General features: G+C 39.8%; 1 protein-coding gene across 1 annotated transcript in view; it reads left to right on the top strand.

Annotated features, from left to right (window-relative positions):
- LOC124615274 (transportin-1) overlaps positions 1–27,693 on the top strand; it is a 144,034-nt gene that overhangs the window by 6,186 nt on the left and 110,155 nt on the right. Inside the window, exons 3-5 of the mRNA XM_047143028.1 lie at positions 7,288–7,363; positions 9,037–9,293; positions 25,376–25,509. Coding sequence (XP_046998984.1) covers positions 7,288–7,363; positions 9,037–9,293; positions 25,376–25,509 — 467 coding nt within the window. The remainder of the gene's footprint in view (positions 1–7,287; positions 7,364–9,036; positions 9,294–25,375; positions 25,510–27,693) is intronic.

Raw genomic sequence — 27,693 nt, 5'->3', positions numbered from 1 at the left:
TCCCTTCACTGGTTCCTTCATAGTTTCTCTGACAATTCATTTCATGCTTAGTTTGCTTGCCTACAACCCTGACAGTACATGGTCAACACATCAACACACAGCACTTTCCCATTCTCAATGGTGATAATAGATGCACATGAATTCTTTGACTGGAAACCTCTTTTTTGCCAGGATCCGTCGAATGATATTGCTATGTCAGAACTACCATTTCCTGCTACATTCTGCTCTGCTGCTGTAGTCATTGACTCCGTAGCACATGCCTTGACACTACTTCTTACTATGGAGTTGTATTTGATAGATTTTGTTGGTGGACTAGGGAGGTTCAGCAAGCCACAAAGAACCTTACCAGCGTAATGGCCTTTTCCTATGCATCTAAGCCCATAGAAGTATTTTAGATTAGTGTCAAAAAGTCCATTCTTTACACTTACTTCTGAAGTCTTGAAAGTCTTTTCGCTTTTACAGTTCAAACACATTATTTGTAAAGTGCACACCAGACCGTTGTGTTGAGATAGCTGTTCAGAAATTTCAGTTCCCCTCCACATACACGACAACACACTGTTTCACACAAAGCTGAAATAATTATGTGGAGATTAATAATGATATGGCAGTTCGTTTCACTGTCTGAAGCTGCAGTTTATTTTACATCATTACCCAGCAGGTTTTTCTTGGAAGCGCTCGGAGTAGTAGGAGGACTGTCACTATTTACAACCAAATTGTCACGCCCTTCGGCACTAACCACTGTTTTTACTCCTGCTATATTTGTTCTGTAGTATCTGTTTCCTTTGTTTCGTATTTTTTAAACACTCCTTTTGGTTTAGTCATGACAAAAACTAACACAGAAACTAAAATGCGGCTAGTGGATAAGTGTTGTTGTCAAAAACAAACAAATGTACAGTTCAAAGAGTTTACTGCGAAGTACCGCCAGTGTAGGCAACTTATGAAATGGACAGTTCTCTACAAAACAAAAGAAACCTCAGCCTTCTAGACTATATAGTTCCAGAGAAAAATGCCAATATGCGAAATGAGGGAAAACAAAATTCTCGGAAATGTCATTGCATAATTATTTTCAAATATTTATTTAAAATAGTAAATAATTGAATATTTCAATAAAACCAACACCAAATTAAGCATAAACATCCATATTTTCATAATGTGCATAAAAGTAAAAATGTCAAATTTTGCCATTTTGGGCGGTACGAGTCCCCTTAAGGCAGATGGTGCAGTTTTTTGTTTTTTTTTTTAAGAGGATGTTGGCATGTGATTAAATGTGGCCACTAAAATGTTCATCGTTGTCTTAAATTGCAAAAGACAGAGGGAGTCTACTGTAAAGTCTTGTGTCCTTGTATATCATTGTTTGCTTATAGCTGTTTACAGGCAGCCAGTATCTTCTGTGTGGGAATGAAAACACACTTCCAGTTTTGACAGAATGATATGAGAAACACTTCCAGACATGAAGGTGCTTATGTGACCACTTGGAATGCCATCAAGTGAGATGTAGCTTCCCCTAGTAGTGGGCAGCACTTTTAAGGTTGTAATTCAGGGTAGCTATAAACTGCTGTAGTTGTTTTATGAAGGCAGTACTATGTACTATGTAGGGTAAGCAGTTGAAAAGAGTGGTGAGGGGGGGAGACAGTCCTTTCCCTTGCTCCATACCACTGCATGGTTGCCAGTAGTCAGTGGAGTTGGATGTCCAAAAAATATTGCCCTAATAGTCAGTCTTGTTTGACATGTTTCAGTGTTCACAGTGGATTACTAGATACATAAAAATTGGTGCATTGATTGACATATCAATACGTTATTGTACATGGAAGTGCTAAATTGCATTTTATGTCACCTTACATATATCTGTTAATTGAAACTTGTCAATGGAAGCTTTCGATCGAGACTCTTACGAGTGGGTGCATTCTCTGCTTGTACATTTACAGTGAATTTTACTTACGATACATTTTCTTGGTCATTCTTTATTTGCAGCCTCAGTGCCGAAGGCGAAAATACGCATGCAGATATCAAATTCTTATTGCAAGCAAGCAAGAAAGATATGAACAATCCCCTCTGTTATGAAGTTTTAACTAAGTATGACTAAGCGTGTTGTGATGGAAGGAACTAATTTCAGCATTTGCATGCATAGTACTAGAATTAATGAAAAACTTATCCAGCAGCCACTGATACTGTGGCTACACAAACGAAGAATTTGACTTATTATTATGGAAGCATCAGTGCGCTGCAAAGGTGCGATAGTGTACTATATTTCATCACTTGCATGTAAACAGATCACACAATATTGAGACAACAGTATTAATGATGATGATCGTATAATGACCTTGTGGATGTGGAACAGTTATGCCACCAATATTATAACTCACAACATTTCTTGTTTACAGTGAATTCTAATGTGTGCATTTCATTGGGTGTCACACTATTAATGGGATTGGAGTTTGGGAGGTGAACTAGGATGGGGGGGGGGGGGGGAGGAGGTTGGGGGGGGGGGGTAGCTAGAGGCAGGAAAAATGGTTGGGGTAGGTAACTGCTGGCTTAGAGGGAGATAGGTGTGCTGGCAAGGAATCTGGAAGGGAGGGATCGTAGGTGCATGGGCTAGGCATGTGCTACATGGATGCCGGAGCTGGTGAGGTGTGGCACATGATGAAAATTGCATTGATCTATTGGGAATGACAGGGCAAAGGAAGGAGAGACTATGGGGTCAAAGTTGTGAGGACTGTGGGTTAGTGGAGATTGAGGCCAGGAGGATTGCGGGAGCGAAGAATAACTTCCATCTGTATAATTCAGAAAAGCTGGTGGTGGAGGGAAGGATCCATATGGGATAGGCTGTGAAGCATCCTTTGGATTTGAATATGAATATGTAGCCCTCAACAGTGTATTGTGCTGCTGCATGCTGAGCTTTGTTCTTGGCCACAGTTAGTGACAATTCATTCTAGTGGATAGCAGGTTTGTCATACCATCATAAAAAAACTGTGCTCTGATCGCAGGAGAGTTGCTATATGACATGGCTGCTTGCACTGATGGCTGTGTCTCTGGTGGAATAGGATAAGCATCTGGCAGGACTGGAGTAGGAAGTACTTGGTGGGTGAGTTGGGCAGGCCTTGCATCTGTTCTTCCACAGCAATAATACTCCTGTGGTTATGTAATGGGAATGGCATAAGGATGCCATTGGTTTGTTCTTGGCCCAACCTACACAACATTCTGGTCCATCTCTATTCCACTCCCGTTCCTGTGGGTGAAAATGACAAAACTATGCTGCTGGTTTACATAAAAAATAAGCAGGCACTGAGAATGCTCACATAGCAAATGGCATGCGATACAACCTGTTTCCATTTTGGTCTTATTACTTTACTGTAGTTCTTATCAGTTTCCTGTTAAGAGATTTATTGATTTTGCTACCAAGATAACAAGTTAAGTTTAAGTTTTCAACCATTCAACAACCTGTCTGTACATAAAATAGCGTCATGTCCAGCGTCTCGTCTAAAACCACTGAATCTATTTCCACCGAAATGTGGTATGCTAGCTAAATGAGAATCAGCACTGTCCAGTCAGAACCTCCATGCTACCATAGGGGTGGAGATGGGGCAAAAAGATTTTTCCTACTAGTTATTGATAGGCTGCCTTGCATAATGGACATGTTGTGCAGGTAGTATTGGCATGCCTTGCAGGTGTAGACATCGATAAGCAGAGGGGGAAGATGGATAGAGAGGGGAAGGATGAAGTCATCAGAGAAAGGGAGATGTACAGAAAGGGGGAAGAGGAAGGGGTGGACAGAGGAGGAGGATTCATTGCAGGGGGAACAGACAGACAGACAGCCGTATGAAGTACTGTTGAACAGTTTTCCGATAACTGTTTCGAGCTGCCAGTTCAGCAGTCCACACACAACTGAAATATGTAGCTACCTGTTGGCTGGACTTTGTCGACAGGATCACTGTAGAGGCAGGGATTAGCAGTCATGGTGTCATTATAGCAACTGTGGTTATGAAAGTTAATAAACCAGTAAATAACGATAGGAGTGTTTCTGCTAGAAAGAGCAGATAGTTGTTAGCATCCCACATAGACAATGAATTGATGTCAGTCAGTTAGTTACGACACAATTATGGGCAAAGTTTAAACAGATTGTAAATCATGGTTTGGAGAATTATGTGCATTGTAAGTGGATTAAGGACAGGAAAGACCCACCGTGGTCTGGAAGATGATGGTGGAGGAAAGGCTGTTGCATTCTAACTTCAAAAGGGAATGATCAAATTAGGACATGCAAGGGTTAGTGTCTGTGAAAAGATCCATGCATGAAGCATACAGCTACCACCACAATATCTTAGCAAAAGATCTGGCTGAGATTCTGAGAAATTTCTGGTCCTATGTAAAATCATCAAGTGAGTTTAAACTCCCATCCAGTCACTTGTTGACCAGTGTGGTGTAGCAGTTGAAAATAACAAAACAAAATTTGAAGTATTAAATTTTGCGTTTAATAGGAGAATTGTACAAACATACTGTCCTTTGACGATCACATAGACATGAAGGACAGAATAATAGGCATCCCTGGCATAAAGAAGTAAGTAGATAGAGTTGAAACCAAGTAAGTCACCAGGTCCAGATTGAATCCAAATTCGGTTTTATAAGGAGTACTCTTCGGCATTGGCCCCTTACTTAACTGGCATTTATTGCTAATCTCTTGCCCAGCGCAAAGTTCCAAGTGACTGTAAAAAAAGTGTGGATGACTCCTGTTAGTAACAAGGGTAAAAGAATCCACCTGCAAAATTACAAACCAATATCCTTAGCATTGGTTTGCTGCAGAATTCTTGAATGTATTCTAATTGTGAATAAAATGAATTTACTTAGGGTGAAAAGCTTCTGTGCATGAATAAATGCGGTTTTGGAAAGCATTGGTTGTGTGAAACTCACCTTACCCTTTTCTTACATGATGTACTGCGAACTATGGATAGAGGGCAACAGGCAGATTCCATATTTCTGGACTTCCGAAAAACGTTTGACACAACACTCCACTTCAGACTTTTAGCAAAAGTATGAGCTTACAGAATAAGTTCCCAGATACATGGTTGACTTGAAGACTTCTTAAGTAATAGAATGTAGTATGTTGTCCTTGATGGTGAGTGTTCATCAGAGATGATGGTATGGGCAGGAGTGCCTCAGGAAAGTGTGATAGGACCACTATTGTTTCTATTTAAGTGATCTGGCAGACAGGATGGACTGCAATCAGCAGTCGTTTGCTGATGATACTGTGTTGTTCAGGAAGGTGTTGAAGTTGTGTGACTGTAGAATGATGAAAGATGTCTCAGACAAAATTTCTAGTTGGCGTGATGAATAGCAGACAGCTCTAAGTAGAGAAAAATGTAAGTTAATGACGATGATTAGAAAAACAAACCTGTAATGTTCAGATACAACATTAGTAGTGTCCTGTTTGACACAGTCACACCATTTGAATATCCACTGTGATCAAAAGTATCCGGATATCCCCCAAAATGTACATTTTTCTTATTAGGTGCATTGTGGTGCCAGATACTCCATATCAGCGACCTCAGTAGTCATTAGATATTGTGAGAGAACAGAATGGGGCACTCCGCGGAACTCACGGACTTCAAATGTTGTCAGGTGATTGGGTGTCACTTATGTCATATGTCTGTACGCGAGATTTCAACACTTCTAAACATCCCTAGGTCCACAGTTTCCGACGTGATAATGAAGTGGAAACGTGAAGGGATGTGTACAACACAAAAGCGTAAAGGCCAACTTCGAAGAGGGTCATAATGTGTAATAGGCAGACATCTATCCAAAGCATCACACAAGAATTCCAAACTGCAACAGGATCCACTGCAAGTACTATAGCAGTTAGGCAGGAGGTGAGAAAATTTGTTTCATTGTCGAGCAGCTGCTCATAAGCCACACATCATGCCAGTAAATGCCAAACAATGCCTCTACTGAACAGTGGAAAAACGTTGAGTGGAGTGACGAATCACGGTACACAGTGAGGCGATCCGATGGCAGGGTGTGCGTATGGCAAATGCCCGGTGAAGGTCATCTGCCAATGTGTGTAGTGCCAACAGTAAAATTCAGAGCAGTGATGTTATGGTGTGGTCGTGTGTTTCATGAAGAGGGCTTGCAGCCCTTGTTGTTCTGCATGGCACTATCACAGCACAGGCCTACAGTGATGTATTAAGCACCTTCTTGCTTCTCACTGTTGAAGAGCAATTCGGTGGTGGCGATTGTATATTTCAACACTATCCAGCACCTGTTCATAATGCATGGTCTGTGGTGGAGTGGTTACACTAAAAGAACAACCCTGCAATGGACTGGCCTGCACAGAGTCCTGACCTGAATCCAATAGAACACCTTTGGGATGTTTTGGAACGGCATCTTCTGCCAGGCCTCACCGACTGACATTGATACCTCTCCTCAGCACAGCACTCTGTGAAGAATGGGCTACCATGCCTCAAGAAACCTTCCAGCACCTTACTGAATGTATGCCTGCGATAGTGGAAGCTGTCATCAAGGCTAAGGGTGGCCAACACCATATTGAATTTCAGCATTACCGATGGTGGGTGTCACAAACTTGTAAGTAATTTTCAGCCAGGTCTCCGTAACGGGAAATGAGCCTGTGAGGACTGTGGTAGGGAAGGCGAATGGTCAACTTTGGTGTATTGGGAGCCTTTGCGGAAAGTGGTGTTCATATATAAGGAGACCAAATATAGGATGCTAGTGTAATCTCTTCTTGAGTACTGTTAGCTTGCTTGGGATCCACACCAGGTCGGATTGAAGGAAGACATTGAAGCTTGAAGAGGCTTGTCGCTGGTAGGTTCGAGCAACATGCAAGTATTATGGAGATGCTCCGATAACTCGGATGGGAGTCCTTGAAGTGGAAGCGACATTCTTTTTGAGGAACACTATCGGGATTTGAAGCTGACTCCGGAAGTGACATTCTTTTTTAGGGACACTACTGAGAAAATTTAGAGAACTGGCATTTAAAGCTGACTGCAGAACGATTCTGCTGTCACCAACATACATTTCTTGTAAGGACACGAAGATAAGAGAAATTAGGGCTCATGTGGAGGCATATAGACAGTCTTTTCCCTCACTCTATTTTTGAGTGGAACAGTAAATGAAACGACTAGTTGTGGTAGCGGGTATCCTTCCACCGCATAGTGTACTGTGGCTTGTGGAGTATGTATGTAGGTGTAGAGGTATGCTACTTGGTGTACTGTAGAATATACATTCAGTGTTGTGTGTTATTACTAGCAAACAAAGAAATATTTGTCCTTTATTTATATACAGAAATTGGAGGAATTAAACAAATTTCCCGACTTCAACAACTACTTGATTTTTGTTCTCACAAAACTCACATCAGAAGGTAAAGCTGAGTATTTACATAGGCTGTGTATTGACCCTGTATAGTAAGCTTTTTAAAAATCTGAGACATTTACAAGATGCTTGTTAGAGATAAAATTTGCTAATTTTTACAGGGTGGTCAGCAACAATCTGAAAAGCTTGTAAGGGTGTTGCAGAAGAGGTTATGCTGAGAAGCGATTGTAAATAAAGAAATGTGATGCATTGCACTATTTCAGAATTCATTACCAATCAAGCTGTTGAGCACGCAAATTAAAGTAGACTGATAGATAGAATTAGTGTCAGTAGTTATCATAGTGTAGATGGTAGTGCAAAAGACTGCTCAGCCTTTCTTGGATTTGACCCTTACTACCTTCCCGTGTTCAATTTTTGTATCACTCTTTTGTTAGGTTTTAGGAAACCAAATGAAGAAAACGTTTGGTGACACTGTCTGACAGGTTGCTTGAATTTGTGCACACAACAGCCTGTTTGGCTAACTTAAAAGCTAATTAACTTACAAATGATGCAATGTATCAAATTTTTTTCTTAACAATTATTTCTCAGCACAATCTACTCTATAACACTCTTCCAAGCTTTTCAACCTGTATCCGAGCATCCTGTACGTGTAAACAAGGCTCAATGTGGCTGATGTGTTGCGTGGTCAATAGGCGCATGAGAAAGTTTGTAATTGTTGTGAAGCTTTTGGACAAGTTATTATGTAACAAGTACCACTCTCGCAAAAAGAAAATTTTGTCAAAATCACCTTCTGTGTACCAGGTTGAGAAATTTTCTCATTGTCTTTGTAAGTTAAATGTATGGATAATAATACAAAAAAATGTCATAATTCCAAATGCAGGCTGTAACTTTTAAAGAGTAACTGGAAACTTATTTTGCCCTGTTTTCAAGTTTTTCTATCAGGACTCTGTTTACAAAAATAAATAAATAAATAAATTTACGTATATTAAAAAGGAAGTACACAGAACTCCAGCATAAATGTTACTGAAGAAAATAGTTTTGCCAATTTTGTCAATATATTTGATCTTTTGGCAAAAGGGAGTGAAGAAATTTTCTTAAATTGTCTTAGAAAGTCCTGTTAAAGAAATAAATGCCTTATAGGAAGAGAAAGGAAAGGCTTAGAGGAAATTAGGTTATTCAGTCGTTAGAGGGAAGTCAGGAAAATCACAGGAAAGTGTGGCACAGTACAACATAAGAGAACAACTAATGGCAGTAGCAAATGAGATTGATAACCTGGAAGATAGAAGTGGTAAAGGCAACTGTTGTCACCATAGTTAATTGAAGTAGAGGTTTGAATGAACATTTGTGAAGCAAAACTGTTTGAGGATTTAAATAGGCAAAAACTGTACAGTGGAAGAGAAATAGTTTAGAAGACAGGAAAAATCAGAATAACAATTAAAAGTAAACATTAATGTGACCACTCAAATATCAAGGGAGGTGGCACTGTGACAAGTAGTATTTCGGGGAGGGGGGGGGGGGGAAGGGGAGAGAGAGAGAGAGAGAGAGAGAGAGAGAGAGAGAGAGAGAGAGAGAGAGAGAGAAGATATTGTGATTTGTGATTCCACTGGTAGTGTTAATTTAATAACTCAGAACTCATGTTGGATATGGCTGTAAAGTTGGATGTGTTTAGATTGTATAATATTAATGCATATGTTGCATACAATTCCTGTTTCATGTTTGCAGATGAGCCAACCAGATCACTCAGTGGGCTGATATTAAAAAATAATGTGAAAGCCCATTATCATAAATTCTTGCCGGAAGTGACAGAGTTTATAAAGCAGGAATGCCTGTCAGCGGTGGGTGATCCAAGCCCTCTAATTCGAGCAACTGTTGGCATCCTTATCACTACTATTGCCTCTAAAGGGGAGCTTACAGCTTGGCCTGATCTGTTGCCTGCTTTGTGCCAGATGCTGGATTCATCAGATTATAATGTCTGTGAGGTAAGATAAGCAGTTGCTGTACTGTTGGATGCAGTAGAGTGCTGTATATTTATTCATCCACTCCCAACAATCACGGGTTTGGTACAGGTACAGGTCAAACCAACAAAAGAAAGCAAGATTTTCTTGGATTTAGGGTACACATGTAGTATTCATATATAGTAGTGCAGAACAATTTTTCTGATAAAGGCTTATTGAGTAATGAGTGCTCAAAGCATATAAAAAATGATTTTTTCGTGAGAGAATATTGATTTTCATGGAACTGTCAACATCTGCTTTTTTTTGGGGGGGGGGGGATTGGGATTATTATATTCCTCTTGAAGTCTGAGGGTATTTCGCCTGTCTCTTAAATCTTGCTCACCGGATGGTAGAGTTTTGTCACAGCTGGCTTTTCCAAGGAGGCTATCAGTAGTTCTAATGAAATGATGTCTACTCTCGGGGCCTTGTTTAGACTTGGGTCTTTCAGTGCTCTGCCAAATTCTTCGTGTAGTATCATATATCCCATTTCATCTTTGTCTATGTCCTATGCACGGAATAATGTACTCGTATATTTTTGCCCTATAGCAGTTTGAGGGTTCAAGATAGTGTTTACTTCCATGCTGCTTATTGGAAAGAATGTCTGTATGACTGGGGAATGTGAAAGGTGTGGATGGTCCTTGTGGATGTAAGAAGCTGTCATTTCTTCCTTTTCCTGATTTTTCCAGCTAGACAGGCTAATTACCAGTTTCCACTATATTCACAAGCAGTATATCCTTTGATGTTGCCAAATAATATTGGCTCAGTGGCAACAGCTATCACCAGTTCCATTTTGCTTAGGGGAATAAAAGTGTGAAGTTTTTGCATCTCCACAATTGTGCAGCATTTTTCAGATCTCTAAGTAACTTTCAATTCTTCATTTTTAATGGTCTTCCATAGTTGTGTACTTGAAATTGATCCCTTGTACGTTTTCTTTGGCAAACACAGAAAGTTGCGTGGTTGTCATGATTTGACAAGTGTGTGGTCATTGCAGACCTGATTGAGCAGTCAGTCACCTGACACTTCCACAAACACTCACTACCACCTTTACCACGATAGGTGGCTGAAAAATGCCATTGGGCATTAATATAGAAACTTTCTTCACAATAGCAACAAGTTGATGAAATCCTTTCTACTGTCATACTGAGCTCTTGTCATAGAAGTAGTATATATTGTTTGGATGTGTATCTAATATGACTGCAACAGACACCCAGCAACAATGTCATGTGAGGCATTCTGGTTTGGTAAGGCTTGTGTGCTAAAGTCGTCACCATCCTTGTATTAAACTACAAAGGGATGAATTATTGCCTGTTTGTTTGTCCAGTGGTAGCCTGGAACTTCTTCCTATACAACAAATGTCCAGTTCTCAGTAAAATAACCTTCTCTCAGCTTGTTTTTTCACTGTTTTTGTGGGAAGTTGATTATTGACTGGTCACAAAGGAAATATGCAGATTATTTTAATCTGTCAAAAAAGTTGTCACAGGATTTCATGACAGTTTCTAGAGGTGTACAATCAACAGAGACTTGTTGTTTGTAAGTACATTAGTATCCAAGAATGCTTGTAAATCCCTTCTATTCCAGTCTCGTATTGTCTGCGGAAAGAAAGATTGTCGGTATGTCTCTGTGTGTGCTCTAATCTCTCTGCGGCAAGCAGGTAATGTTGGTCTACACACAGCTTTTGAAATGCAGTGTTTGTTGTTTTCCATCAGACTATCACCATCTGTCGTCAGCTGAGAAATATTACAACCAGACACCATAAGTTTGAAATTTGGTGAGATGTACACATATGCTCTTGCTCTCTATACTACTCCCCGCTAAAATACAGTTTTTGGGTTGTAGCTCTGCAAACTTCTAAAAGCCGTTGTGGAGATATGGGTAGTTGTCTTCGAACTATACAAAAATTTCTTTCCGATTACTTAAAACTAATCATTTTTGCTCCTGAATTTTATCTCCATTATTAGCAAAAAAACCTTTTACCAGGCATTGACCTGCTTATCTCATCAGAACAATACAAGTTTTTTACAAAATCAGTAGTTGTTTGAGGCTTACTAGGTTTTGGATTAGGATAAGACCAAATACCCAAGACCTTCACCAAATCTTTTACTTTTCTAGCTATGTAGTTTGTTAAATTCCTCTTGAAGCACCTTAACATTCCAGCTTTTATGTAAAATTGTGGGAAATTCCATCTGTGTACATTGAAATGTGCAAGCACTAAATTTCTCTTTCATGTGAACGGTCATCTCTGATCCTGAATGACCATATAACTTCATCAGAAGGTAGCATCTATACTTTTCTTAGGATTGCTGAAGTTACTTTTGTTAGTTTTCTAATGGTACTTTGCCTTACATAGTCGTTTTTTTTCTTAACTGTTCATTCACCAACAGACTGCAAAGAAGCATTCAAAGTTTCTAGGGCTGCACTGGCACAATGTATTGTACATCACTACAACTTAAACATTTTTTTACTTTATTGCTTGACCTCAGAACACACTAGATCATCATTCTCTGTGCTAGACGTATTATACCAAAATCTGCTTGTGAAAATTTTTCCTGTCATCCATTGGGAAACAGGAAAATTTTTTTCATATGGTTATTTTGACCTTTCCATTAGGATTACAGCAGAAAGTTGAAATTTTTGGTCTTTTATATAATTCTCAAGTGACCAGTCTGATGTTCATCAAAGGCCTTCAAAGATTTGTGTATCAGCTTTCTTTATTTACGAATAAATAATGTTACTTCTCCACTATTTCACACCCTGGAATAAAATTTAACGTTATGTTAATAGTTTGCGAAAGTTAACTGGTTTTAGGTATATAGATATATCCTCTATTGTGAAAATTGTGCAGAAGCACCTTTATGGTAATTACAAAACACAATGTTCCACAATTACCGTATTTACTCGAATCTAAGCCGCACCTGAAAAATGACTCGAAATCGAGGGGAAAAAAATTTCCCGAATCTAAGCCGCACCTGAAATCTGAGACTCGAAATTCAAGAGGAGATAAAAGTTTTAGGCTTCACTTTCAAATCGAAACAAAGTTGGTCCATTGTAATATGAGACACAATTTAGGTTGAATGAATGACGATACAGCTGTAGTAGTTTGGTTCGAGTCGTAAGCTTAGTACTTAAGCTTTACTAGGTAGCCGTTGTTATGCGTCAGGCGCTCCGTCCGTATTTATACGGGTACCCTTCCTTTTTCACGTGCTTCGTCTGGTTTGAATTGATTGCTTATTTTTCTTTGATCCGACAATTGCAGTTCTCTTTGTTATAGGTGTTTCCGTCACTCAAAGCTGAAAATGCATTACTGTGCTGTGTCATGCATTGTTTGCCGCATTCTGAAAATGAGGGTTTACGGCCTGTCGCCGCTCGCGGCATGGCTTGCTTTTGTGCACGCTACCACCGCTTACAATTAAAAAAAACAAAGAGAGGAATCGTCTCATTAGCGAAACAATGGCAAAAGACTGCTATTCGTTGCTACTTACACTGCTGCTTTCTTTGATAATGATCAACAAGAACCAAATAATAGTCTGCGTATGATAGAAGATGTTCTGAACGAGAATTTAGCGAAAAATTTTTCCGTTTGAAAATCTTTGCAGGCGCCTCTTTAGTACATTACATTATGCAAAGAAATTAGTCATCTTAGATTTAAAAATCTAGTCAATTGCCGTGCTTCATTTCTGACTGTATCACTATTAGGCATAAGAATAATACGAATATAAACATGACATGGTATGTATATTCTTCCGCGTCTGCTGTTGTCTCACTCTAGTTTCGTAGTTTATTAGGCGGACAGGATTTAAATGAGATAGCAGCAAACACGAAAGAATACATGGCAAACTGTTTATATTCGTATTATTCTTATGGTGAAGAGAATACTGCATGTGATTCACAATTCATAAAAGTTCCTATTAGCAACCATTTCTTCTCACAGTTAGGAAAAAATTCAGAAAGTAGAGTTGGCCATATTGACAAATATCCCAAACAGTCTTACCAGTCGGATTTTCGTAGTACATTGAAATGCTGCTACGTTCGAAGAGGAACAATACGGAATTTGTATTTACTTCGTTGGATAATGTATGAAAATGCAGTGGTCGAAACTCGGGGCGGAGAAAAAAAAAAAAGCTCGTCTTCCACCTTTTTTTAATTTATTTACTGACGCAGAGGTTTTGGTGCCAGTAGTTGGCTTTGTGCCTGCGAAGCATGCCTGCGTAGCGCTACATATATTCGACGACAGAAGTTAGTTGTGGCGGCACCTACCAACATTTTTCAGAACTTCCGCTTACTTTGCACTCGATTCTAAGCCACAGGCGGTTTTTTGGATTACAAAAACCGGAAAAAAAGTGCGGCTTAGATTCGAGTAAATACGGTACACATTATTTCACTTTATAAGGTATACCACACCAAAAGAAAATGTACAAGTGAATGTCAACAACAATTGACAATATCTTATAGAATATTATCCAGTGACAAAATTGCTAAACAGATGGTAAATAGTCACACCCACCATTCATTTTGTACAGAGTCTTTAAATAAAATTTTTTAACTTGCATTAAGATACTGTACATGTTTTAGACTAGCTGTTACCTGCAGCAGCACTCGGATATCAGTAGTTTTGTAATGAAGAGTGATATTGAGTAAGCAAGTTAGTGTACATGTAGTTCAACTGTCCTCACATGTCTGTTCGGGTGAGCGTTGCTCATGATGTGTGCCCTGCCTTGCCCTCTCCCGAGTTGTCACAGTGTACTATGTGGCAGCATCTACATCTGCATCCCTACTCTGCAAGCCACCTGATGGTGTGTGGCGGAGGGTACTTTGAGTACCTCTATCGGTTCTCCCTTCTATACCAGTCTCGTATTGTCTGCGGAAAGAAAGATTGTCGGTATGTCTCTGTGTGTGCTCTAATCTCTCTGATTTTATGCTCATGGTATCTTCACGAGATATAAGTAGGAGGGAGCAATATTCTGCTTGCCTCCTCAGTGAAGGTATGTTCTCGAAACTTCAACAAAAGCCCGTACCGAGCTACTGAGCATCTCTCCTGCAGAGTCTTCCTCTGGACTTCATCTATCATCTCAATAACAGTTGCATGATTACTAAATGATCCTGTAATGAAGTGTGCTGCTCTCCATTGGATCTTCTCTCTCTCTTGTATCAACCCTGTCTGGTACGGACCCCACACCGGTGAGCAGTATTCAAGCAGTGGGCAAACAAGTGTACTGTAACCTATTTCCTTTGTTTTCGGACTGCATTTCCTTAGGATTCTTCCAATTTATGGAATTAACTGCTTCCAGTCGCTGACCTGCTATATTGTAGCTGAATGATAAAGAACCTTTCTTTCTATGTATTCGCAGCACATTACACTTGTCTACATTGAGATTCAATTGCCATTCCCTGCACCGTGTGTCAATTTGTTGCAGATCCTACTGCATTTCAGTACAATATTCCATTGTTACAACCTAACGATATACTACAGCATCATCTGCAAAAAGCCTCATTGAACTTCCGATGTTATCCACAAGGTCATTTATATATATTGTGAATAGCAACAATCCTGCGGCACACCTGAAATCACTCTTACTTCGGAAGACTTCTCTCCATTGAGAATGACATGCAGTGTTCTGTTACCTAGGAACTCTTCAATCCAATCACACAATTGGTCTGATAGTCCCTGTGCTCTTCTTTTGTTCATTAAACGACAAGGGGAACGGTATCAAACGCCTTGCGGAAGTCAAGAAACATGGCATCTACCTGGGAACCCGTGCCTATGGCCCTCTTGAGTCTCGTGGACGAATAGCGTGGGTTTCACATGATTGTCTATTTCGAAACCCAGAGTAGATTTCTAGTTTCCAGAAAAGTCATTATACTCGAACATAATGTGTTCCAAAATTCTACAACTGATCGATGTGAGAGATATAGGTTTATAGTTCTGCACATCTGTTAGACGTCCCTCCTTGAAAATGGGGATAACCTGTGCCCTTTTCCAATCTTTTGGAACGCTGCGCTCTTCTAGATACCTCTGGTACACCGCTGCAAGAAGGGGGGCAAGTTCCTTCGCGTACTCTGTGTAAAATTGAGCTGGTATCCCCATCAGGACAAGCGGCCTATCCTCTTTTGAGAGATTTTAATTGTTTCTCTATCCCTCTGTCATCTATTTCGATATCTACCATTTTGTCATCTGTGTGACAATCTAGAGAACGAACTACAGTGCAGTCTTCCTCTGTGAAACAAAACGTGCTGTATCATTTTCAAGCAGTGCGTACAGCGGGGAACGGGCAGGAATGTGCATCTCAGTGTTGTGCTAAAGTAGCCATACATTATACAATTTGTACATTCTGCAACAAATTTAATAATTTTTGGGGTGCTGTACCTCAATTGGTAAAAACGGAACCCTTATAGGATGGCTTTGTTGTCTGTCTGTCTGTCTGTCCATCTCTTAAGACTCCTTTTTTCTCAAGAACGGATAGATGTTTCGTGTTGAAATTTTTTATTTATTAAGGTCTATTGTCTCTTGGCAATGTAATGGATATTACCTTCAGAGTCAGTGCAGTCAAAAGGTACAGCCATTTGTGTTGCATATTTTGATACTTGTAAACTCACCCATCAAAACCTATAGTGTACTTCCCGTTGATGTAGAATCATGAAATATGACAAGTAGTAGGGTTTCACAGTACAATTGAAGGGAAAAAATCCATCTCGGCATTATGTATTCCTACATCCACTTGAACCTGCTTGCATTGTCTCCCTCTAAATATTTACCTCCTCATCCCCCACTCTTCCCTTCATTACAAAATCAACTACTCGTTGATGCCACCGGATGTAGCCTGTCAACTGATTCCTTAATTTAAGGAAGTTGCACTATCAGTTTTCCTCTCCAATTTGATTCATCAAGTCTTCAATAGTTGCTTAGAACTGTATGTGTTTTCTTACTGTTTAAATAAACCGTTGTTAAAAAATGTAGTGCAGTCAAGTAAGACATACAAAAATGTTATTTCCCTTTGCAAATCTTCTAATACCTCAAGTTATGGGATGAGACCTCTCATGATTTGCCTGAGATACTGGACAACTTCCTGTACCACGAGAAGTTACTCAGAAAAGGATTGTAACCTGCCTTTACTATGCAAAATTTTGCTATCGGGATCATGATGTGCTCGATCAAAAAGCATTCTAAAATGGCTGAAGAAATTTCTGTGAGTCACAATGAAATTAGATGGGAAGAATTGTCAAATCTGTAAATTTCTGATGACTGCAGTTCTCAAGGTTTATGGAATTTTTACTGTTGTAACAAGAAGTCAGCTGGCTAAAACAGACAGTATGGTCATGAAAGCCTGGGTAAGAGAGTAAGAAGGCTTTGTTTCTGATTTCCTCATCAGTAGATGAAAATTAAATGCAAAATCTGTCACTGAGGTAACACATGGAATGTTGAACAAATTAAGAGTCATACAAGAGCAACGATCAGAAGCAGGTAAATTAACTTTAATGCAGCATTTTTAAGAATGTTGGATATAATGATTCGGTTTTTCTGTAGTTAGCTAAAGTTGAAAATCTTGCGCTACAGATTCGAAATTTTGCTGAAAGTGTTAGATGTCACCATTATGGTGAAAATCATGTCAGTGCTGTCAAAGTTCAACACATTTAAAACAGTGTGAGGCAGTGTACCATCTGGTCAGCAAAATGTTGCCAATATCTCATCAGCGAAGAGTCCCAGCTAGACTGATAACGCATTTGCAATGATGACGATCAGTAACCAAATCAAAAAACATTGTTCAACTTGGTGAAATCAGTTGTTCTACAGAGAAAAAGCTCCTCCTGTGTTTGAGTGTTTCTGTTGCATAAGTATGGACATTTAACTCTAGTGCTGGAAGAAAAAGTGTGGTAGGGAGAAATGAGTATCAAAGACATGAATGACGGTGTTCATTACCTTCTCAGATAATGGTCATGTTGCCAAAATGTTGAGAGACTTGTGCGAAATAACATGAGCGTTATCAGTGAGACAAACAGTTGATGGGTAATTGTACATTGTGTCACATGGCTTTCCAACAAGAGTGATTCTTGAGCTTTAGTCCAAAATGATAGAACATGTATCACTCAGTGGTAAAACAGAATTCAGCCATTGGTGTGGGAACTGCAGTTTCCTGCAAAGAAGTTGATGGCACATGGAGCGAGCCAAATTTCAAAAATTTACGTACAAACTATCAAAAAGAGTTTGCTTAATGTTGGAGTATGTACATCAGAGGAGGTCACTACGTTATTTCAAAGAAGATTAAATTTTGAGGTAATTCTGCTATGATGTCACAAACTTTCAGTATATCAACAATATAAGGAAAAGGATAGATTGCTACTCACCGTAAAGATGACATGTTGAGGTGCAGTCAGGCACAATGAAAAGAATATTACACGTTTAGCTTTTGGTCAGCCTACCTCAAAAAAGGAAACACACACACACACACACACACACACACACACACACACACACACTCAGACCATTGCCTCTGAAAATGGCAGTCGGTGTGTGTGAGGTGTGCTCATATCCCCCCTCCCACCTTGGGCGAGAGGGGGCGGGGGTCTGAATAAGATTTTTAGCAAAAGCTAAATGTTAGTCTTCCAGTTATGCCTGCCTGCAGCTCAACATGTCATCTTTAAGGCGATAGCAGTTTATCCTTTTCCTTATATTGTTGATATTCCAACGTGGAGTTTCCATTGCGCAAACTTTTAGAAATGATGAAGAAAGATAAATGGATAAATTCTGCAGTAAGGGACACTGGTCTGGAAACAGAGTTGAATGTCATTCAGATTACTCTGTGAGTGTACGTCTTCTACAGCAAGCTTTTTGCTTTCCATATCTGGGAGGAGTTAATATGGACCAAAATAAGAAGAAAAATATCCTGTACACAGGGGTTCTAAAATGCGTAGCTTAAGAGCTGTGAGCATTTGTTTATCTTTCCTACTGTGAAACACTTCTCTTCCACTGAACAGGTGCTCACAGCTCTTAAGATACGCGTTTTTGAGCCCACAGCTCTTAGGATACGCGTTTTTGAGCCCATCTTTAATGGGCATATTTTTCTTGTTTGGTCCACACTATTTCCTTCCAAAATATAGAAGACAAAGAGCTTGCAGTAGAGGACCACTGTCGGACACATCAGAACAATTTTCACTCGTAACTTTAGAACCAATCTTTTCTGAACCCTTCTCCATCATCTCAGAGTTCATAACATCATCACAAAATCACCCTATATAGTAGTACACTGTAAAGAAAATGTCACGGGAGTTGTGGGCCAAGAAGAAAATATTTGGTTGTTGTTTTTTTAATCCAATGTGGGTATTGACTCTAAAAGTGGTTTGCATGAAAATTATTGAGCATATCTGTTCAGAAGAGATCTCCATTCCTCTTACTCGTCCGGATTCACGGTGTCAGTTTCCTACAGCACTACTTCACACATTAGTCGAGTCTGTGCCATGTCGTGTTGTGGCACTTCTGCATGCTCGTGAGGGGGCCCTACAAGATACTAGGCATGGTACCAGTTTCTTAGGCTCGTCAGTGTTGTTCCTGCTTGCAATTCAGGATAGGGTAATGACTTACTGTTTTACCTCCGAAGTCTTTCACTGTTGCTATAAGAAACAAAACCTAACGTAGTTTACTATACACATGGCATAATTAGAATCTTTCCTTTTAGACAATCAAAAACTATTGCTTCGAGCAAAGTGACAATGCCAAAAACATGCTTTTAGAAGCCATCCTTCTTGCAAATTCTAATATTAAATGCAGGAACATAAACTTTGCTCCATAAAATCGCTGCATACATATGGCTCAGGCCAGAACTCTGTAATCTATCAAAGTTATACACACTTTGAAGAGTGCAGGAACCACCTGGGTCAGCTAACCATAATGGAAGGGTAGAGTGAATGAGTTTCTTGGGAATTAATGCTTTCATAGGGAAACTGCACGTTCATAAAATCAGATAAGCTGCAGAATAGCATATATTCTCCATTCATATTAGTTTGTGTTTTTTTTTTACGAAGTTATTTTGAACAGAGGTTCTTCTCGGGCTTGGATGCGATGGAATGAATCAGTTAAACATCGGAAGTATTGGTAGTTATGATTCAGTAGTGTTTGATTTGGACATATATTAAATTTGGAAAGACAATGAGTGTAGTTCATACTTCAGGTGATACTGGTGAAAACACACTGAGCTCTGGTATTTAAGGCCCTGCCGGTACATGCGAAGTGGATTCATTTGGCATTGTGCATGCGCTGCTTGAGCGCATTTGATTCTGCAGTGCAGCTTGTGGTGAAAACTCACCGCATCAATATCAAATCGATTGTCTTCCTGCGGTTCCACCACAGAACTATGCTGGCTACAGAGGACACAAAAGTTTTTCAATGATTGGATTCCATGCTGAATTAAACTGAAAACCATCATCTCGATTAATAAGAGACTCGCTGTCAGACAGTCGTATTTTCACGGATTCATTAATAATAAAACTCCAAAAGTTAGACGTAAGGGCCACAATTTTTGTCTCACTGTAACTCATGACATGACCAGTGGAAATAGTGTTCAGCGATGGCAGACTTACAAGGTTGAAGGAGGTGAATATCCCACTGATGATCTACAGTGCGATCCTGCACAGTATGCGTCGTTTGCCCTGTATCAGATTTGCTGTATTCACATGGAATCCTGTAAACACCTGCCTTGCGCAGCTCTAGGCCATCTTTGACAGATCCAAACAGCGATGAAATTTTTGCAAGTGGGCAAAAGATTGCTCCCAATTTATATTTTTTTAGTATACTGCCCATTTGCACTGAAATATTACCAATGTGTGGTACATAGGCAGTCTTTATAAAGGCCGCTTCGTCCTCTTTGTTCCGTCGTTTACAGCTCTGCACCGCTCTCTCCACTTGCTGGGACGAATACCCATTATTCAGAAATCCTGTCTGCAAGTGTTCCAGTTCCATTTGCAAACTATCAGGGTCAGAGATGATATGGGCTCGGTGAATCAATGTCTTCAAAACACCCATCGTTTGTGCCAGATGGTGGAAACTAGCGGCTTTCAAGTAAAGGTCTATGTGAGTGTGCTTTCTATATACTGAATGACCAAATGTGCCATCGCTCTTACGTCGCGCCAAGACATCTAAAAATGGCAGACATCAGTCCTTCTCCAACTCCATAGTAAAGTTTGTTTTCATATATGGAGTTCAGATGTTGTAGGAACTCTTGCAGACAGTCCAAACCATGAGGCCAAACTATAAAAGTATCGTCAACATATCGCCAAAATACTATTGGTTTAAATGTGGCTGAGGCGAGTGCTCGCTTCTCAAAATTTTCCATAAAAGACTGGTCACCAGGGGGAGACAAAGGACTCCACATGGCGACACCATCTAATTGCTCATGAAACTCATTAAATAAGAAATATTTAGAGGGGGGGATGTGCTCAAACAGTGCTGTAATGTCAGCTCCAAACTTATTGCCAATGAGATGTAGTGAGTTCACAAGAGGTACATTTGTAAAAAGTGAAACTACATAGAAACTGCAATAACGTAAGTCTGCTGATGAAATCACTAGAATTCTTTGTGATGTGGACTCTTTCCTATCATTGGTTTGAGCAAAGGCGCTAAATACTTTGCTAAGTCATAGGCCAGGGTGTATACGACCCGGGAAATCTGGGGAAAACCCGGGAATTTTTTCATCTGGGGAAAAAACTGGGAAAAACCCGGGAATCTTTCGGAATTCCGGGAATTTTTCATTGTTTTAGCTTTCCGTTAAATTTTTATAATTTTGACTGGTAAGAATTGATTATCTAGCAAAGAATGTTACTGTATCCTGCTGCTGGAGAATGATGCTACAGCAATAAAATATAAATGAGAGGGGAAAAAAAATAAAACTTTAGTGGCAAGGGAAATGCGCCATTTACAACAACAAAACAACGTGCACACAAGCGTTTGCAAATAGCAAAAATATGTCAAAAGGCCATAGGGCAAAGACACTGTAATTCTTCGTAACAATAAACTGCTTGCTATGAGCATGACCTCACAACTGTTAACCTTAGATTTGTTTGACCAGTTGCTAGCAGGCTCATGCGCATGCGCAGTTGACTAGGGTATGAGCAATACCTTCTCCTGCTTCCTACTACATGAAGTGTGGCTTTAGCTGTATCGGCAGTAGCAGCCAGATTCAAACGAGAAAAAATTTTTCTCGCGTGCCCTAGCTACCAGATTCGCGCATTCGCAGAGTTGTTAGAGTTGTAGTGGGGGGGGAGGGGGTTAGTCTCCACATGATCCGTGTTTGCGTGTAAGTGATTTTGCTGCTTCTCTTCGTTTGCAGCTCCCACGTCAAATGAAAACAAAACTGATTTCTGTGGCCGGGAACTATCAAGTGACTTAAAATACATTCACATAATCATGGAGGGCAAAAATATATTATTAGTTTGTTTTCTGGTTTTATTGAATTTCTAAGTTGTTAACAGTCAAGCATTAATCGCCTTGCAGAACAGTGAAATTATTTTTACAAGTTTGCTAAAGAAATTTGACTTTATTAAGGCAGTCATTTTATTTGAAATGATTTCATTCCACAGTATTGACTAGTTCCAACTGTTCGCTGAATTTCAAGTGCACGTTATCATCTGCCGTGTATGGCATTATGCCGTAGTAAAGAACTAAAATGAGATTGTACAATACTGGTACTCTTAAAGAAAATTTACATCCCAAAAGCCACACTGAAAAGCTTAATGTCAGATGGGACCTACTTCATTGTGAATCTGGAAAAAAACAGTGTGCACTTCAAGCTGTTATGAATTTTAGTATGGTTTATGAAATTCCGATGCTCTTGGGAGTATTCTCTGATGCTCTGTTTCTTTTATGGTGTATTGTAAGCTCTCTTAGTGCTTTATACATAGGAACATGCAGACCTCCTACACCAATGCAGCTCCGCACGTGCAATAATGCCTGTTTCCTGGTACACTCTGGCAACTGCTAAATAGAACCTATTTCTGACAGTCTCCGGGTAGTATTGCGAATGGTGGTTCGAAAAGCGTCACTTTCAAAATAAATTTCTTTTTACGCAAGATGACTTATGTTATGTGTGAGAAAGTAGGATGAATTTGTAAATCACAGCGCGTTCAAAACTGAACACTTTGAGGACGAGCCACTTACAAGAATTTCGAACCCAGAAGACCAGACTTTTATGTCATAATTTTAAATTTACTGGCACATTTGTGTTGTGTATCTTAAAGTATTACACACACAAAAAAGATCAATATTACATGTCAAAGCTTAGCTTCTATTGTAGCTTGTTAATCTTAGAGACCAATATTATATGTGGTAGCTTAGCTTTTCTTGTAGCTATACTATGTATATTAATGTAAACTGTTAACTTTTCCTATTTGTGTGTTCGCGCTATGTAACCAGTAATCTTGCTATCGGCTGACTTTAACACGTGTCCTATGCTCTGAATATCTGCTGTCATCGGCTGGCGAGATCATGTGGCATGAGATATAATTGGATTATAAAAGGACGTCGCAATCTCGGTTTCAACGCTCCAGAAACTAACTCGCTGTGTTTGGTGTAATTAGAATTTATACTTTCGTAATACAAAAATATGCATTGTATATGTTGCTGCAAATCAAAGGTCTCTCCAAAACTTCTCTCCTTTTTTTTTCATTAAAAGTCTTTCCAAAACCATCCCCCCCTCCCCGGGAAGTTCTACGCGAGTGTAAAAAACCTTAACCATTCAAAGGACTGATAAGTTTTACAGTTCCAAGGGAAAAATCTACAGAAAACCAACTGTCACTTAGCACAGAAAAAGCGTATTTTCACCCGGGAAAATGCATATTTTTTAATCGGGATATCCAGGAATAATCCGGGAATTTGTTTTCCTTGTCCCCGTATACATTTTGTAGGCAGCTGCTCCAATATTACTCACAATTGGACGCAATGGCACGTTATCCTTGTGGATCTTTGGCAATCCATATAGCCTAGGTCAATCTGAACTATTTGGTTTCAGTTTCTTAATTATCTCCTTTGGTAAGTAACTGTTAGTCAGTAGTTCTGCTGTTTTCTGCACCACTCAGGTAGTAAGATCCTTATAAATTTTGCAGTATGTTGATTCGCCTAATAAAACATTGATCTTATTAGTATAGTCCTCCTGTAGCATTAAAACAGTAGCTTTACCTTTGTCGGATTTAAGTACCACTGTATCCGGGTGTGCTTGCAAGTTCCGGATTGCTGCCCTCTCCGTAGGCAAGCTGTTGCTCTTCAGCAGTGTAGCTCTTGTTAACACACAAGACAAGACTCCCGGGGCACTTACTCAGCTTCATCTGTACCAAGACGTTGGACAGCTTCTTCGATGGAACTGATAAAGTCCAGTAGTTGTGGTGAAGCAGGTTTAGGAGCAAAATTGAGACCTCTTGCTAATACAGGCATAGTCGCGTCATCTATAGGTTTCCTCGTGAAGTTAATAACGGATTGTAGAGTAGGAACTTCCTCCAGCATCTGTGTTGAAATTCATTGGAACTTGGCCATTTGCCTTGCCGTAGCCTTGTCATGGCTCCAGTTTGCTTTGTCCCATGTCGCACCATCCACCCAGTTTCAAGACAAAGTAGACAGTCTTGCTGCTAATTCTCAATGAAGATAATACATGTCCTTCAATACGAAATACAGTTCACGCTAACTGAAACAAATCCTTTCTCTCACTAATGCCGTACTTGCTTTATGTTTGATGTTATTTGCAGCGGCTTGTATCCCCATGAAAGACATGTCCCATAGATCCACTACTGACTACTCCGGTCCTGTGACAGGCTTTTTCTGTCCCATCAAAGGTAGGGCTACCTACTCAGCTGCAATCACTATGTCACATTCTACATGAGTGTGACCACTAACAAGCTGCGTGGCTGCATAAATGGCCACCACCAAATGGAGACAGCTGGAGCATACAGTCGCTGAGTGAGTGGCAACCCAGCACAGTGTGCTTACTTCAGTTACTACTTCATAGTCCATGTCGTCTGGATCCTTCTCAGTAACACAAGCTTTTTTGAATTGTGCAGATGGAAACTCTTTGCCACATATACTTCGTTCCCATTTCTTCCCCCACCCCCCTCGGCTTCAGCTTCCTATTTCCACACCCCCTTTATCTGTACAACGTACATGTACAGTCCTTTCCCTTTTTATGATCCCCCTCCCCCAAGTACAGCTCTCCCAATGCTTCATCTACTAGCCCATCATCTTGTCCTCATCACATCTGAGCACATTTACAGGCAGATCTATGGTCGTCTTCCCCCCCCCCCCCCCCTTCTCCCCTTTCTTCCCCCCTCCCCCCCAATTCATTCCCTGCTCTCTCCACCTCTCCTCAACCTATGCCACTTGTGTATCCCCAAATTACACACGCCAGCCAATATTGCTACTTGCCCTAGTGGGGTCAAAGTGCCCAGAGGCAACCATGGCCATATGTTTTGGTTGTGTGTTTCTGCTTGCTGTTCAATGCCTCATCTGTGTGGTGAATAGCTATGTATCCTAATTCATGTTGACAATTGTTTTGCTTCCATTTTCAAACTTCTACATTGTCAAGTTCTCTAGAATGGTTTCCGATATTGCAATGTTTCCTATTTGTTGTATGAAAGTTTTGATGAATGTGGACTGCAGTGAGGCACGGTCAGAACAAAACAGCTACAACTAAATAGGGTATATGTAGCAGACATTTAATAAATAAACAATATATTGTGAGAGAGTAATGTGCTGCTTAAATTAGGTTTAAGAATTAGATCTTAATATTTGTTTGTAATTGACAAATTTTTTGCATTACAAAACCTTTAAGCTTACGGCTTGTAAATGTTGTAATTTAAGTAGCAACATGGTGTAACACTGTGATAATGTCACAACATGAAAGTGATTTCTCAGTGAAGCGCAATTTCTAGACTACAAAACACCTCCAGCAGAAAGCAAGATACCACCCAGTTCTGTAGCAAAAGTGAATTTCTGATAGTAGCCATTGTTTCTAGGAGCAGCTTACATCTTTCTGACAAAGGATGTAAAACACTTAACAGAATACTGTACTTTAAATATGAACCAACCTGTTTTTATTTTACAGGGAGCATTTGGTGCACTGCAGAAAATTTGTGAAGATTCATCAGAACTGTTGGACAGTGATGCTTTAAATCGCCCTCTCAATGTTCTAATACCAAAGTTCCTGCAGTTTTTCAGGCATTCAAGTCCAAAGATCAGGTTTGTTAAAGAATATGGTGTAGTACACTAACACTTATGTGATGTGTTCAAAAAGTAACAAGAATTGATCTTGTTTTAGTCTGCTTTGTGCTCTTATTTTGTTTTTGCAAGGTGCTATTTTCTGAACAAATCTTATGTGTGATATTTAAGACCATATATACATGGAACAGTTAAACATAATGAGGAGCTGTTCAACACCATTTGCTTTCCAATTGACTGAATCTTATAATCTATATTAGAGTTAATCAATAGCTGATTGAAAAAGGTATCTCTATCGACCTCCATACTTGGCATACTGCTGTGAAGGGCATCATAGAGAGTACTTCCCATTGTACCAGTTATTAGAGCTGCTTCTGTTGTGTATGCGTATGGGAGTGTGGGAAGATGACTGTTTCAGTGACTGCGCACTGTATTTAGTCTGTGTCCTCAAGATTCCCTGTAAGTAGTCTTTCGTGGGATAGTTTGTCTGTATTCAAGCATCTGCTAGTTCAGTTTCTTCAGCATTTCCATGCCACTCCCATGAATCGGACAAACCTGTGACCATTTGCATTGCTCTCCATGGTACACATACCATACCGCTGTTAGATCTGTTTGGTAATACACACACACACACGTGCGCGACCAATATTCTAAAGCATGTATTACATGACGATCCGCCATGAAAGGTACTGGTCTACCACAACAGCCACATAGTGGTAGAACAGCTGAAACTACAAAAATTAAAAGACACACTATCCACGCACCAGAATAGAGCAGTTCTAAACTGCTGAATAGAGAGCAGTTCTAAACTGCAGTGAATCCTCACATGCACACAAGGTAGCGATAATTTGCATGTGCGCAGAAGGGTGTACTGCAGTGCTTTCTGCTTGTTATTTGCGTATTGTTCGGTGGCTAGTAGCTAATTTCAGATTTTCATGTTGGGGATTTTCCGGCTTTGTTTTTTTTTTCTTCTTCCTAGTAGTAGGTTTTCATAAATGCAGAAAATTTTTTTTTGCCAGTAGGCTTTCTTTTATCCTAGCTAATTGTGAAAACATTCTTTCTTTTGATTACTTCGTATTATAGAAATGAAATGGAGCAAAGAGGCGTTAAGCATCTTAATTCAGGCATACAGCGAGGAAAGGTGTATGTAGCACCCTCTGTATCGTACAACAGTACGTTGGCAATCGTTTCTTTCTGAGTAATAAGCATGTAAAGTTACACGGTGATTTTCAGTTTGTATCGTAATGCCTTAGCTTACAAAAGTTCATATTTGATTTAATTGTATCTCTTGTTTTATTTTAGCATGCCAGGAAAGCAAAATTGGCACTGATAGCGAGAAAGTCTGTGCAGTTTCGCCCAGTGCGACAGGCGGGGACTGCAAAACTCTGAGTAGCACATCGCATTCCATTTTCCAAATTTGGAAAAATAACACGAGTGCACTTTTAAGTATTGGTTCTTTAAAGCATTGCAAATTGCAGTGCATACACCCACAAGTACTTTTAAAATGGTGGGCTGTGCTATTCTGTGGCTAAAAAACACTCTTAAAACATTCCACAGTTGCCAGGAAACGTAATATTACAACCAGCCTGCAACATAACTGGGCATGTACTGGTATTATCAGTGGTCTAGGCTGGTATGATCGCATTACATATAAACATATGAATTAATACATACTTTCGAGAAGGTGAGATAGTATCCTGCATGACTGTGTCACACTTGCTAATTCCATCTTCCATCATAGACCGCAGCTTCTCGAAAAAGCCCATGTTCATCCTTGTGAAGTTCTGAAATTCTTGCAGATCTACAGGGCTCAGTTCTTTCATAAGCAATATAATCCCCTGCCTTCGTACTTTCTTTTCAGCCTGGGTCGACCTCGGCAACATCTGGCTTTTTGTTTTCGTCGTCGTTCTGCCCTAATCTGAAGATTTACTGTTACTGACAGGGCAATAGCTTCAAAAACAGTGGGTCCTCCATGCGCAAAATGTTAATTTAGATATACATGTACGTGTGTAACAAAGTGTTGTAATATAAAACTAACTGTTGAGTCTGTAATTCAGGTCAGTAGTAACATACGTAATAGAATAACGGTTACATAATAAATAATGATAAAACCAATTTCTTCTTAAATAGGTACCTGGAGCTGACATAAATAATTTGAACAAATGACGTTCCAGTATGTCACATGTTCCTCCTTGTGTTTCGTGC

The sequence above is a fragment of the Schistocerca americana genome, chromosome 5, assembly GCF_021461395.2.
Source record: "Schistocerca americana isolate TAMUIC-IGC-003095 chromosome 5, iqSchAmer2.1, whole genome shotgun sequence".
Lineage (NCBI taxonomy): Eukaryota > Metazoa > Arthropoda > Insecta > Orthoptera > Acrididae > Schistocerca > Schistocerca americana.
This window is presented reverse-complemented; position numbering and strand designations above follow the sequence as displayed.